The sequence below is a fragment of the Oncorhynchus masou genome, chromosome 31 (genome assembly GCF_036934945.1).
Source record: "Oncorhynchus masou masou isolate Uvic2021 chromosome 31, UVic_Omas_1.1, whole genome shotgun sequence".
Taxonomy (NCBI): domain Eukaryota; kingdom Metazoa; phylum Chordata; class Actinopteri; order Salmoniformes; family Salmonidae; genus Oncorhynchus; species Oncorhynchus masou.
This window is the reverse complement of record NC_088242.1, coordinates 23253987-23269667: the sequence shown is the minus strand read 5'-3', so window position 1 is coordinate 23269667 and position 15681 is coordinate 23253987. Positions and strand designations below refer to the sequence as shown.

The 15681-nt window shown below is 44.3% G+C and overlaps 1 protein-coding gene across 1 annotated transcript in view; it reads left to right on the top strand.

Annotated features, from left to right (window-relative positions):
• Nucleotides 1-15681, top strand: part of sdk2b (sidekick cell adhesion molecule 2b) — a 476242-nt gene that overhangs the window by 380603 nt on the left and 79958 nt on the right. Inside the window, exon 5 of the mRNA XM_064950386.1 lies at nt 9354-9487. Within this exon, the coding sequence (XP_064806458.1) occupies nt 9354-9487 (134 nt within the window). The remainder of the gene's footprint in view (nt 1-9353; nt 9488-15681) is intronic.

Sequence of the window (15681 nt, the reverse complement as noted above, 5' to 3'; positions counted from 1 at the left end):
TCGTTCTCTCTCTCTCTAACCATCTCTCTCACTCCTACAAAACACACTCCGACATAACTGATTTGTCCTAATTTCCCAGCTCCCTGTCTTGAGAAATCCCATGCAGCAGCAGCATCATCACATGGCTAAACCATCATTACCACAGAGCTCCTGACAGCTCACAACACAGCCAACAGAGAGGGAGAGAGAAAGGGAGAGAGAGAGAGAGAGAGAGAGAGAGAGAGAGGGACAGAGAGAGAGCGAGAGACAGAGGCAGAGAGACAGAGAGAAAGTGAGACAGAGAGAGAGCGAGAGACAGAGAGACAGAGAGAGAGAGACAGAGCGAGAGCGAGAGAGAGAGACATAGAGAGAGCGAGAGAGAGAGAGACAGAGAGAGAGAGAGAGAAAGAGAGAGACAGAGAGAGAGAGAGAGAGAGAGAGAGAGAGAGAGAGAGAGAGAAAGAGAGAGACAGAGAGAGAGAGAGACAGAGAGAGAGAGAGAGAGACATAACCAACAAAAACGGGTCACAACTCCTGCAGCTCTGTCGCACGCTGGGTATGTACATAGTCAATGATAGGCTTCGAGGGGACTCCTATGGTAGGTACACCTATAGCTCATCTCTTGGCAGTAGTACTGTAGACTACTTTATCACTGACCTCAACCCAGAGTCTCTCAGAGCGTTCACAGTCAGCCCACTGACACCCCCTATCAGACCACAGCAAAATCACAGTCTACCTAAACAGAGCAATACTCAATCATGAGGCATCAAAGCCAAAGGAACTGAGTAACATTAAGAAATGCTATAGATGGAAGAAATGCAGTTTGGAAACCTACCAAAAAACAATTAGGCAACAACAAATTCAATCCCTTTTAGACAATTTCCTGGGTAAAACGTTCCACTGTAATAGTGAAGGTGTAAACTTGGCAGTAGAAAATCTTGACAGTATATTTGACCTCTCAGCTTCCCTATCAAATCTAAAAATCTCAAATAGAAAACTGAGGAAAATTAACAACAATGACAAATGGTTTGATGAAGAATGCAAAAATCTAAGAAAGAAATTGAGAAACCTGTCCAACCAAAAACATAGAGACCTGGAAAACCTGAGTCTACGCCTTCACTATGGTGAATCACTAAAACAATACAGAAATACACTACGGAAAAAGAAGGAACAGCATGTCAGAAATCAGCTCAATGTAATTGAAGAATCCATAGACTCTAACCACTTCTGGGAAAATTGGAAAACACTAAACAAACAACAACACGAAGAATTATCTATCCAAAATGGAGATGTATGGGTAAACCACTTCTCCAATCTTTTTGGCTCTATAACAAAGAATAAAGAGCAAAAACATATACATGATCAAATACAGATCTTAGAATCAACTATTAAAGACTACCAGAACCCACTGGATTCTCCAATTACATTGAATGAGTTACAGGACAAAATAAAAACCCTCCAACCCAAAAAGGCCTGTGGTGTTGATGGTATCCTCAATGAAATGATCAAATATACAGACAACAAATTCCAATTGGCTGTACTAAAACTCTTTAACATCATCCTTAGCTCTGGCATTTTCCCCAATATTTGGAACCAAGGACTGATCACTCCAATCCACAAAAATGGAGACAAATTTGACCCCAATAACTACCGTGGAATATGCGTCAACAGTAACCTTGGGAAAATCCTCTGCATTATCATTAACAGCAGACTCGTATACTTCCTCAATGAAAACAATGTACTGAGCAAATGTCAAATTGTTTTTTTACCAAATTACCATACAACAGACCATGTATTCACCCTGCACACCCTAATTGACAACCAAACAAACCAAAACAAAGGCAAAGTCTTCTCATGCTTTGTTGATTTCAAAAAAGCCTTCGACTCAATTTGGCATGAGGGTCTGTATACAAACTGTTGGAAAGTGGTGTTGGGGGTAAAACATACGACATCATAAAATCCATGTACACAAACAACAAGTGTGCGGTTTAAATAGGCAAAAAACACACACATTTCTTCACACAGGATCGTGGGGTTAGACAGGGATGCAGCTTAAGCCCCACCCTCTTCAACATATATATCAACTAACTGGCGCGGGCACTAGAAAAGTCTGCAGCACCCGGCCTCACCCTACTAGAATCTGAAGTCAAATGTCTGCTGTTTGCTGATGATCTGGTGCTTCTGTCACCAACCAAGGAGGGCCTACAGCAGCACCTAGATCTTATGCACAGATTCTGTCAGACCTGGGCCCTGACAGTAAATCTCAGTAAGACCAAAATAATGGTGTTCCAAAAAAGGTCCAGTTACCAGGACCACAAATACAAATTCCATCTAGACACTGTTGCCCTAGAGCACACAAAAAAACTATACATACCTTGGCCTAAACATCAGCGCCACAGGTAACTTCCACAAAGCTGTGAACGATCTGAGAGACAAGGCAAGAAGGGCATTCTATGCCATCAAAAGGAACATAAATTTCAACATACCAATTAGGATTTGGCTAAAAATACTTGAATCAGTCATAGAGCCCATTGCCCTTTATGGTTGTGAGGTCTGGGGTCCGCTCACCAACCAAGACTTCACAAAATGGGACAAACACCAAATTGAGACTCTGCACGCAGAATTCTGCAAAAATATCCTCCGTGTACAACGTAGAACACCAAATAATGCATGCATAGCAGAATTAGGCCGATACCCACTAATTATCAAAATCCAGAAAAGAGCTGTTAAATTCTATAACCACCTAAAAGGAAGCGATTCCCAAACCTTCCACAACAAAGCCATCACCTACAGAGAGATGAACCTGGAGAAGAGCCCCCTAAGCAAGCTGGTCCTGGGGCTCTGTTCACAAACACACCCTACAGAGCCCCATGACAGCAGCACAATTAGACTCAACCAAATCATGAGAAAACAAAAAGATAATTACTTGACACATTGGAAAGAATTAACAAAAAAACAGAGCAAACTAGAATGCTATTTGGCCCTACACAGAGAGTACACAGCGGCAGAATACCTGACCACTGTGACTGACCCAAAATTAAGGAAAGCTTTGACTATGTACAGACTCAGCGAGCATTGCCTTGCTATTGAGAAAGGCCGCCGTAGGCAGACATGGCTCTCAAGAGAAGACAGGCTATGTGCTCACTGCCCACAAAATGAGATGGAAACTGAGCTGCACTTCCTAACCTCCTGCCCAATGTATGACCATATTAGAGAGACATATTTCCCTCAGATTACACAGATCCACAAAGAATTTGAAAACAAATCCAATTTTGAAAAACTCCCATATCTACTGGGTGAAATTCCACAGTGTGCCATCAGAGCAGCAAGATTTGTGACCTGTTGCCACGAGAAAAGGGCAACCAGTGAAGAACACTCACCATTGTAAATACAACCCATATCTATGCTTATTTATTTTATCTTGTGTCCTTTACCATTTGTACATTGTAAAAACACTGCATATATATATAATATGACTTTTGTAATGTCTTTATTGTTTTGAAACTTCTGTATGTGTGATGTCTACTGTTCATTTTTATTGTTTATTTCACCTACCTTACTTGCTTTGGCAATGTTAACACATGTTACCCATGCCAATAAAGCCCCTTGAGTTGAATTGAATTGAGAGAGAGAGAGAGAGAGAGAGAGACAGAGAGAGACAGAGAGAGAGAGAGAGAGACAGAGAGAGAGAGAGAGAGAGACAGAGAGAGACAGAGAGAGAGAGAGAGGGAGAGAAAGAGAGAGAGAGACAGAGAGAGACACAGAGAGAGGGAGAGAGAGAGAGAGACAGAGAGAGACAGAGAGAGAGAGACAGAGAGAGACAGAGGGGGGAAGAAAGGATAGAAATACCTCTTCATACTTTACTAAATCACCATGAAGAAGCAGCTATAGAACAGCCCTCAGCCCTTCCTCCACTCTTGCTCTCTCTTTCCTTCGGCCTGTATCTTGATGTAGACATGGCAGATGATTACTTCTACTGCTTTCACAGGGTTGCATCCCAAATTGCACCCTATTCCTTACATAGTGCATTACTTTTGACCAGAGCCCTATGGATCCTGGTCATAAGTGGTGCACTATATAGGGAATAAGGTGTCATTTAGGATGGGCTCATGTTGAAGGTTAAAGAGAGAACAAGCAGCAGGGGAGACGTGTGTGTGTGTGTGTGTGTGTGTGTGTGTGTGTGTGTGTGTGTGTGTGTGTGTGTGTGTGTGTGTGTGTGTGTGTGTGTGTGTGTGTGTGTGTGTGTGTGTGTGTGTGTGTGTGTGTGTGTGTGTGTGTGTGTGTGTGTGTGTGTGTGTGTGTGTGTGTGTGTGTGGCAATAAGGCACCTCTGAGGTTTATGATATCGGGCCAATATACTACAGCGTTACGTTGTGCGTAAGAACAGCTCTTAGCCGTGGTATATTGACCGTATACCACACTCACTCGGACCTTATTGCTTAAGTGTATGTAGTATTCAGGTACACAATGAAGATGATTGGCTGCATTACATAGTAATACCTGTTAATACAGTGAATATCTGCTCACTATACTCACTATATTCATCCGTAGACAGTTACTTATCTTATAAGCTACAGGCATCGTTACACACTGTCCCCGTTTTGGAAAGGTCCCGGGAATCACCTGGGATTCATTTAACGCTCCGGACAGTTCCACTCCATCCACTTCCCAATGGGAATCCATAATTCATCGGCAGGGTGACGGTCTGGGATGTGTCTCCACAGCGATGAGGACAGTAGTATTAAATATTAACCATGGATTTATTCAGGCCTACGAGACGCTTTGGAACGACTGACTTTTTCCAATGGAGACGCTCTGGGAATCACAAGTGTCTCTCGCTTGGAGATATTTTAAAATCAATCAGTCAAGCGGTTGGAACTTGTATGTCATGAAGAGAACCCAAAGAACAGGTATGCAGCACCAATAACACCCTGCTCCTCCATCACCGCCATCTCTCTCCTCTACTGGGGCCATTGTGTTGTTTTCCACATTTGAGAGATGTGTTTTTATGAGGGGTTCAGCTCAGGTAAACACACACACACACATATGCACACACACGCACAGCAGCAGTGTATCAGTCAGTTGGTCTCCCATTGTGTCTGCTGGCCATTGTTGGTTTTTCTGTTCTTGTTGTTCAGCTGTGTTCTTGTTAGTGACCCTGGCCTGACTGCTCGTTATACAGTAGAATATCAGTCTAGCAGGAGTAGGGCTCTTTAGCCATCCTACTTATAGAATGGTCGTTCTTGAAATGCAGTTACTTTTGAGGATGGTATTTTTGAAAAAATGTACTTACATTTTCTGGATTTTTAATTTCTACCTTTTTGGTTTCATTTTCTGATTCTAAATCAACTAATATACCGTAGCAGCATAATGACTTGAAATATATATTTTTACCATAATGATGACAATGTACCAGCAGTAGGAGAAAAGGAACACGAATGATGGTATCACCAATTACAAGGTCATTCATTCTTTACAAAATGTTTGCTAATCTGATTATTTCTCTGCATTTAAATTGAGTAACGCCAATGACACTTTGTATTTTGACACACCAAATTATCGATGGAATCTTCAAATTCATGGGATATTAAAAAGGTGTGATTAGCTATTTGTTTTCTTTAATATAGGCCCCTCCCCCGATAACAGTTTGCCACTGGAGGGAATAATCAAGCTCCTTGTATATCTTTGACTTTCAAGACGGTAACACCAATGACAAAACATATTATATTTGTAAAAAATAAATAAAAAAAATACAGATTTGAATAGCCTTATTTGTTTTTGTTGATCTATAAAATGTATTAAATACTGTTGTTTACTTTCTAGCATTCAAAATCATAGATAGATATCTCTAAATCCCCAAAACATGTCACTTGAACTCGACTCATCACTACTGGGACAAGCCAATTTGCTTTTACTCTAAGTACTTCAAACAATGCATCGTTTTGCAGTATTAAGGATTTGCATTATATTTTGTCACTGTTATAAACAGTTCAATATAAACAAAAACATGTATGATGTGTAACTATTTGTCATTTTAAAGTGTTTTTCGTGGTTGCAAAGGTGAGGGATGCAAATGCCACCGCAATTCAAGAACCACCCAGAACCCTAATGGCTGATAAACAGGACTTTTCACATAGATGACATCTAAACTCAGCGTACGTGTGAGGGGAGAGTGGGGGGGTGAAGGGGTTCATGGTGTGTGTGCGTGTGTGTCTGTATGTGTCTGTGATTAGAGGAGGAGGGACGTATCGGCAGGCGAATCGCAGCACCCTCGCTGTGCTATAACTGCGTCAGGGTCTGCTGGTACATAGGGGCGTGCATACACCCCAGGAAGCCAAACCAAGCACCTCTCCACTCCGAATAGAACATAAGTAAAGCACACCATCCGTGACACACAGCCGAGCCACTTATTTACAACCCACCATTAATCACAACAACCTCTTATCACTACTGCTGGTTGCCAAGTGCATACTCGTTAAGTCTCCCAGACTTCCAGTTGATTCCAATACCACGGCCTTGTTCATTCAGGACGGTTCAGTACTGAGCATTGCACCTAGAAATGTTGTGTCCGGTATGCATGTGAAGATAGACTAAAGGGGCACATACACTACATGACCTGCTTGTTGAACATCTCATTCCAAAATCATGGGCATTAATATGGAGTTGGTCCCACATTGCTGTTATAACGGCCTCCTCTCTTCTGGGAAGGTTTTCCACTAGATGTTGTAATATTGCTGCGGGGACTTGCTTCCACTCAGCCACAAGAGCATTAGTGAGGTCGGACACTGATGTTGGGAGATTAGGCCGGGCTCGCAGTCAGCGTTTCAATTCATCCCAAAGGTGTTTGATGGGGTTGAGGTCAGGGCTCTGTGCAGACCAGTCAAGTTCTTCCACACCGATCTCGACAAACCATTTCTGTATGGACCTCGCTTTGTGTACGGGGGCATTGTCATAATGAAACAGAAAAGGGCCTTTCCCAAACTGTTGCCACAAAGTTGGAAACACATAATCATCTAGAATGTCATTGTATGCTGTAGCGTTAAGATTTCCCTTCACTGGAACTAAGGGACTTAGCCCAAACCATGAAAAATAGCCCCATTATTCCTCATCCACCAAACTTTACAGTTGGCACTATGCATTGGGGCAGGTAGTGTTCTTCTGGCATCCGCCAAACTCAGATTTGTCCATCGGCCTACCAGATGGCGAAGCGCAATTCATCACTTCAGAGAACGTGTTTCCCCTGCTCCAGAGGCAAGGAGTTTAACACCACTCCAATTCATCACTTCAGAGAAGGTGTTTCCCCTGCTCCAGAGTCAACGAGTTTAACACCACTCCAGTTCATCACTTCAGAGAACGTGTTTCCCCTGCTCCAGAGGCAAGGAGTTTAACACCACTCCAATTCATCACTTCAGAGAACGTGTTTCCCCTGCTCCAGAGGCAAGGAGTTTAACACCACTCCAATTCATCACTTCAGAGAACGTGTTTCCCCTGCTCCAGAGGCAACGAGTTTAACACCACTACAATTCATCACTTCAGAGAACGTGTTTCCCTTGCTCCAGAGGCAAGGAGTTTAACACCACTCCAATTCATCACTTCAGAGAACGTGTTTCCCCTGCTCCAGAGGCAACGAGTTTAACACCACTCCAATTCATCACTTCAGAGAACGTGTTTCCCCTGCTCCAGAGGCAAGGAGTTTAACACCACTACAATTCATCACTTCAGAGAACGTGTTTCCCCTGCTCCAGAGGCAAGGAGTTTAACACCACTCCAATTCATCACTTCAGAGAACGTGTTTCCCCTGCTCCAGAGGCAACGAGTTTAACACCACTACAATTCATCACTTCAGAGAACGTGTTTCCCCTGCTCCAGAGGCAAGGAGTTTAACACCACTCCAATTCATCACTTCAGAGAACGTGTTTCCCCTGCTCCAGAGGCAACGAGTTTAACACCACTCCAATTCATCACTTCAGAGAACGTCTTTCCCCTGCTCCAGAGGCAACGAGTTTAACACCACTCCAATTCATCACTTCAGAGAACGTGTTTCCCCTGCTCCAGAGGCAACGAGTTTAACACCACTCCAATTCATCACTTCAGAGAACGTGTTTCCCCTGCTCCAGAGGCAATGAGTTTAACACCACTCCAATTCATCACTTCAGAGAACGTGTTTCCCCTGCTCCAGAGGCAACGAGTTTAACACCACTCCAGCCGACGCTTGACATTGCGCATGGTGCGAAGGTATTGAGGACAGACGGTTTTTATGCACTATGCGCGGGCCCGTTCTGTGAGTTTGTGTGGCCTACCACTTCGTGGCTGAGCCTTTGTTGCTCCTATAAGTTTCCACTTCACAATAACAGCACTTACCGTTGACCGGCGAAGCTGTCGCAGGACAGAAATGTGACTTCTTGGAAAGGTGGCATCCTACAACGGTGCCACGTTGAAAGTCACTGAGCTCTTCAGTAAGACTATTCTACTGCCTATGTTTGTCTATGGAGATTGCATGGCCATGTGCTCAATTTTATACTGTACACTTGACAGCAATGGGTGTACCTGAAATGGCCGAATCCACACATTTTAAGGGTGTCCACATACTTATGCATAAATAGTGAATGTGCTTGTATTTAACTTTACTTGTGCATGCACTTTATTTGTTCATATCTATCCAACATTTCCTTTCTGTTGCACTGATTGTATAGTACGATATGTGTGTACTGTATGATCCTCAGTGTGTTGGTGGTGGTTTGTATTCCTCCAGGGGCCGAGGTGCATTCACATTAGTATGCTGTCTCTTGGAGGAGAGAGAGAGAGAAACGGAGGGAGAGGGAGGGTGAGGGGGTAGGTGGCAACGTGTCGAAACATTCAATCCAGCTCCAAATTGGTGAACAGGTGCTGATAATAAGCAAACATTGATTGTAAACAAAGGTGGGGCTATAATTGGTAGACTGCAGGGAGAGGAGCTCTAGGTCTCAGTCCACTGGTCAGCACAGCACAGGGTGGGAGGGGCAGGAGCAGGGGAGGAGCTAGTACAAACAACAGGAATACAACAGGGAAACTAGGATCTTATTCAGTTCTATTCCTGGAGGACATTTGTTCCTGGGGAAGAAAGTGTGTGTGTGTGTGTGTGTGTGTGTGTGTGTGTGTGTGTGTGTGTGTGTGTGTGTGTGTGTGTGTGTGTGTGTGTGTGTGTGTGTGTGTGTGTGTGTGTGTGTGTGTTATGCAAGACTGTGTATCCAAGAGAAATAAGTCAAATAGGATCTCAATAATGCAGGTTGTGCTGGGCTGGAGCAAAACCCTGCACACAGATAGCCTACAGAGGGTTTTTTCTGTGTGGTGTTCTTGGCAGTGTAGTGACCGAACATGTCTCTTTATGTTCCTCAGAGCCATTACCCTGGACAACACTCTGGTCATCCTGTCCACGGTGGCCCCTGATGCTGGACGCTACTATGTACAGGCGGTCAACGACAAGAACGGGGAGAACAAGACCAGCCAACCCATCACCCTGTCTGTTGACAGTGAGTAGCAGTGAAGCAATATGGAGAGATATGCACACATGAATGAAGGCTTGCACATACACATATGGACCACACGCACACACATATAGACACACGTAGACACACACACACACAAGGATGCATGCCCACACACACATACATACACACACACACACTGCAGCAGGCAGATAGAGTTGATTATACTGTATAAGACAAGCGAAGGAAGCAGCTGCTCTCTGGTGAAGAGTTGATTATATGACACACACACACACACTTCCAGACACAGACACTATGGCCAGCAGCAGCATAGCAGATTCCACATTGAGAGAGAATCAAGCGCAGGCTGGTGCAGTTCAAGGTATTAGACTTGATTATAGAGGAAGCAGACATGGCCTATGGCACAGTGCAGGGGGACAGTTGATTAGAACATAACTCAGACCCAGACAGTAGATCTCAGAGGAGTAGCGGGACCAGAACAGACAGACAGAACAGAATAGACAGAACAGAGCAGAACAGAACAGAGCAGATAGAGCAGACATGCAGACAGAACAGAGCAGACAGAACAGAGCAGAGCAGACAGAACAGAACAGAACAGAGCGAACAGAACAGACAGAACAGGACAGAGCAGACAGAACAGAGCAGAGCAGACAGAGCAGACAGAGAAGACAGATCATTGCAGACATAACATTGCAGACAGAACAGAGCAGGCAGAACAGAGCAGACAGAACAGAGAAGACATAGCAGACGGAACAGAGCAGACAGAACAGACAGAACAGAGCAGACCGAACAGAGCAGGCAGAACAGAGCAGAACAGAGCAGACAGAGAAGACAGATCATTGCAGACATAACATTGCAGACAGAACAGAGCAGGCAGAGCAGAGCAGACAGAACAGAGCAGACAGAACAGACAGAACAGAGCAGACCGAACCGAGCAGACAGAACAGAGCAGACAGAGAAGACAGATCATAGCACACAGAACAGAGCAGGCAGAACAGAGCAGACCGAACAGACCAGACCGAACAGAGCAGACAGAACAGAGCAGACCGATCAGAGCAGACAGAGAAGAGAAGACAGAGCAGACAGAACTGAGCAGACAGAGCAGACAGAACTGAGCAGACAGAGCAGACAGAACAGAGCAGACAGTGAAGACAAAACAGAGCAGACCGAACAGAGCAGACAGAACAGAGCAGACAGAGAAGACAGAGAAGAACAGACAGAACAGAGCAGACAGAGAAGACAGAACAGAGCAGACAGAACAGAGCAGACAGAACAGAGCAGACAGTGAAGACAAAACAGAGCAGAGCGAACAGAGCAGACAGAACAGAGCAGACAGAGAAGACAGAGAAGAACAGACAGAACAGAGCAGACAGAGAAGACAGAACAGAGCAGACAGAACAGAGCAGACAGAACAGAGCAGACAGAGAAGGCAGCGCAGACAGAACAGAGCAGACAGAACAGAGCAGACAGAACAGAGCAGACAGAACAGAGCAGACAGTGAAGACAAAACAGAGCAGAGCGAACAGAGCAGACAGAACAGAGCAGACAGAGAAGACAGAGAAGAACAGACAGAACAGAGCAGACAGAGAAGACAGAACAGAGCAGACAGAACAGAGCAGACAGAACAGAGCAGACAGAGAAGGCAGCGCAGACAGAACAGAGCAGACAGAACAGAGCACACAGAGAAGACAGAACAGAGCAGAGAGAGAAGACAAACTTTACAGTTGGGGCGGCAGGGTAGCCTAGTGGTTAGAGTGTTGGACTAGTAACCGGAAGGTTGCGAGTTCAAACCCCCGAGCTGACAAGGTACAAATCTGTCATTCTGCCCCTGAACAGGCAGTTAACCCACTGTTCCCAGGCCGTCATTGAAAATAAGAATTTGTTCTTAACTGACTTGCCTGGTTAAATAAAGGTAAAATAAAAAAAACAAAAAAAAACAAAGAAGAGCAGACAGAACACAGCAGACAGAACTGAGCAGACAGAGAAGACAGAACAGAGCAGACAGAACTGAGCAGACAGATAAGACAGAACAGAACAGACAGAGAAGATAGAACCGTGCAGACAGAGAAGAGCAGAGCAGACAGAACAGAACAAAGCAGACACAATAGAGCAGACAGATGAGAGCAGACAGACCAGAACAGAACAGATATAACAGAGCAGACCGATCAGAAGAGAGCAGATATAATAGAGCAGACAGGGAACAGAGCAGACAGACCAGAGAAGACATGATAGAACAGAGCAGACAGAACAGAACAGAACAGAGCAGACAGGCAAAAATAAATAACAGAATAGACAGAACAGAACAGAGCATACAGACCAGAGCAGAGCAGACAGTATAGAACAGAGCAGACAGAACAGAGCAGACAGAACAGAAAAGAGCAGACAGAAAAGAGCAGACAGGCAGGCAGGTAGAACAGAACAGAACAGAGCAAACAGTATAGAACAGAGCAGATAGAACAGAACAGACAGAACATAACAGACATAATAGAGCAGGCAGAACAGAGCAGACCGAATAGAGCAGACAGAAAAGAGCAGACAGAAAAGAGCAGACAGGCAGACAGAGCAGACGGAACAAAACAGACAAAATAGAACAGAGCAGACAGAATAGAGCAAACAGAACAGAGCAGGCAGACAGACAGACATTATAGCAGAGGGAGAGAAAGTGGGGGGTGCCAGAGAGAGAGACACACACTGCCCCTGTGAAGGACACACAGCCCTTGCCAGATTGTGTGTGTGTGTGTGTGTGTGTGTGTGTGTGTGTGTGTGTGTCTTCTTGGTCCCTGCAGGGATGTCCCTCACACAGCATTATGCCCCTGGGGTCCACCAACACTCAACTGATCCTAGATCGGTGTCGGAAGGACGGAGAGAGGGAGGTGTACACGGGAAGATTATTCTGTCAGTAAAACACACACATAGACAGACACACTTAGAGCTGTTGCAGTGACCATATTACCGCCACACTAGCAGTCATGCACCATGACTGCAGTACAATTCCACGTGACCGCTGAGTCCCATGCAGTCTGGACATGCTTTGGCAGTACCCAACTCGCTAACGATCATCAGGTCCTAATGGCGTGGTACTCAGGGCTCTATTGTCCCCTCTAACCACTCTGACATCAATGCAAATGGCATTAAAAATCACATCAAACACTTATCATCAAAACAGTATCATGCTCTTAAAACACCTCACTGTGATGATCAATATGAAGAAAGAAGTTCAACAGCAGGTTGAAACTGAGTGTAAAACATGGTTATTGTAGATGTTTTAAAGCCTAACACAACGAAGTGGACAGCTCTTTCTAAGGTGAAGATTAGTTCAAAACCCCCATATGCATATTAGCGCTAATGCATAGGCATATGAGCCCAAGCCCGGAAAAAATAAATCTGAATTAAAAGTATGGTTGTGCCATTATTTAATACACAGCCTACCGCATATTGTGCATAGTAGAAAGAAACATAAAACAAGCGTGACTTAAGATGTCTTTGGTACATAATTGGTCTAGCCTGTAGTAATGGCCTTTGAGTGTGGACTGTATTATTACGCCTACTGGATGGACTGGTTACCTTAAGCTCCAAAATGTTCTCTGGGAGAGAACGTAGAGCCTCAGGCAATGCAGTTGGTTCATTGATTGTGCAGGGCCATTTTGAATAGCACAGTATTGAGTATTTTTTTACAAATATTTTCATAATTCATTGGGTGACACATTACCTTTAGCTATACAGAATATCTCACCATCGTTGTTATATTTCTCCCTCAGCTGCTCATATTAAGCACATGCCCCACTATAAAACCCAAGTAGCCAACCCATCATTATTGTTGAACAGACCGGCAGGAAAGTGCTCAGCTTCCAGTCATACAGATGAATGGAAGCGTGAATGTCTCCCCCCCCCCCCCTGCCTCTGTTCCTGCCCATTTGATAATGGGCTGTTCTAAATCGAAACAAATTGTACATATTAGTAAAGACAAGATTCAAATGAGAATAGTCTGATGGGTGAAAATATGATCTCTTGGTGAGAGAACAGCTGTGCAGCCTGAGGCAATGAACAGAGAGCAAGCGTCTTCTTTTTTTTTTACCTCGTTCTCAAATCATCAACATCCTATAGTCGCTCCACGCAGCCCATATGTTTGGGTTCCTAACACATTCTAAGGTTTGTATCCTTCACAACTAAAGTTGCCAAATAACTCTAAATCTAGCATATAGGACCTGTTTCAAATGATCACTTTTATGCTCAACATAAACACTTCATATGCGCAGTTGCGGAATGGGAAAAATGTCCTTTCTATTTTATTCAGTTAAGTTCAATTATATTTGTCTTTCTATAAAATCATATCATATAAAATAATGGCATGGGACTTATGCGCATATCTTGTCAGCTAAACAAACAAGCCTACGGTCTATGGCATGGCCTGGTTTAATGAAGTACTGTATGTTTGGTGACAGCCAGTTGGGGACAGCCAGTTGGGGACAGCCAGTTGGTGACAGCCAGTTGGGGACAGCCAGTTGGGGACAGCCAGTTGGGGACAGCCAGTTGGTGACAGCCAGTTGGGGACAGCCAGTTGGGGACAGCCAGTTGGGGACAGCCAGTTGGGGACAGCCAGTTGGGGACAGCCAGTTGGGGACAGCCAGTTGGGGACAGCCAGTTGGGGACAGCCAGTTGGGGACAGCCAGTTGGTGACAGCCAGTTGGGGACAGCCAGTTGGTGACAGCCAGTTGGGGACAGCCAGTTGGGGACAGCCAGTTGGGGACAGCCAGTTGGTGACAGCCAGTTGGGGACAGCCAGTTGGGGACAGCCAGTTGGGGACAGCCAGTTGGTGACAGCCAGTTGGGGACAGCCAGTTGGGGACAGCCAGTTGGGGACAGCCAGTTGGGGACAGCCAGTTGGTGACAGCCAGTTGGGGACAGCCAGTTGGGGACAGCCAGTTGGGGACAGCCAGTTGGGGACAGCCAGATAGAATTTTCTTCTGAAACACATTTTTTTCATGTTATAATGTTTATTTAGACGTGACTAAACTAAATAATGGATTTATTGTGATGGTGTATATATAATTGATTTATTGTATGTTTTTAAATGTTAAAGTTGCCAAGGCGTTTATCAGTGGCTTCTATGTGTGGAGGCCTGGAGATACTAAACCTGTTTATGTTAATTAACGGTTAATTACCATGAGACTGGCAGTCTTTTGCATGACAATAACCCTCTGACAAAATTTCATGACCGCCACGGCCATGTCACCCACTCAAACTTTAATTGTTTCTGAGGTGTGTATGCAGCCATGGTAGGATAGATGGATCACAATGTGTTTCTCCTGGACTCTAGACTCAGCTTTCCTACTGCCATGGGCTTTCCTTCATGGAATCCTCACACAAACCCACACACAAGCTCTCTCTCTGTCTCTCTCTCTCTCTATGTCTCTCTCTCTCTCTGTCTGTCTTTCTGTGTCTGTCTGTCTTGCTGTCTCTCTCTACCTCTCTAAGGTTTAGCCTTTCACAGTTTTGGCTTTGGTGTAGCAATATTTTCCAATTTTTCCAGTTCCGTAGCAAATGTTATTACCAGTGGCCACTGTACTGTCCTGTTCTATTCTCCTCAGTGCTTTTTCAGAACAGAGATGTATGCTCCGGTCAGGTCCAATATCTCACATGGCCGCACACATGTACACTTATCCACTCTGCCCACTGGAAATGAAATGTACTCTTCAGCACGGCTCCGGCCTGAAAATGAGCTTTGGCTATTTAATAAGCCAGAGCAGACCATCCGCAGCGACATTTAATATGAACTGCATACCTTTTAGATTGCATCATATCTATTGTATAGAGTGCGCTGTCATGCACACAGAAAACACACACTGATCACTGTTTGAGCCCGTTGTGTTCTTTCTTTCATTCTCTCTCGCTCCCTCTCTCTCTCAATTCAATTTCAATTCAATTTAAGGGCTTTATGGGCATGGGAAACATATGTTTACATTGCCAAAGCAAGTGAAGTAGATAATAAACAAAAGTGAAATAAACAATAAAAAATTAACAATAAACTTTACACTTACAAAAGTTCCAAAAGAATAAAGACATTTCAATGTCATATTATGTCTATATACAGTGTTGTAACGATGTGCAAATAGAAAATAAATAAACATAAATATAGGTTGTATTTACAATGGTGTTTGTTCTTCACTGGTTGCCCTTTTCTTGTGGCAACAGGTCACAAATCTTGCTGCTGTGATGGCA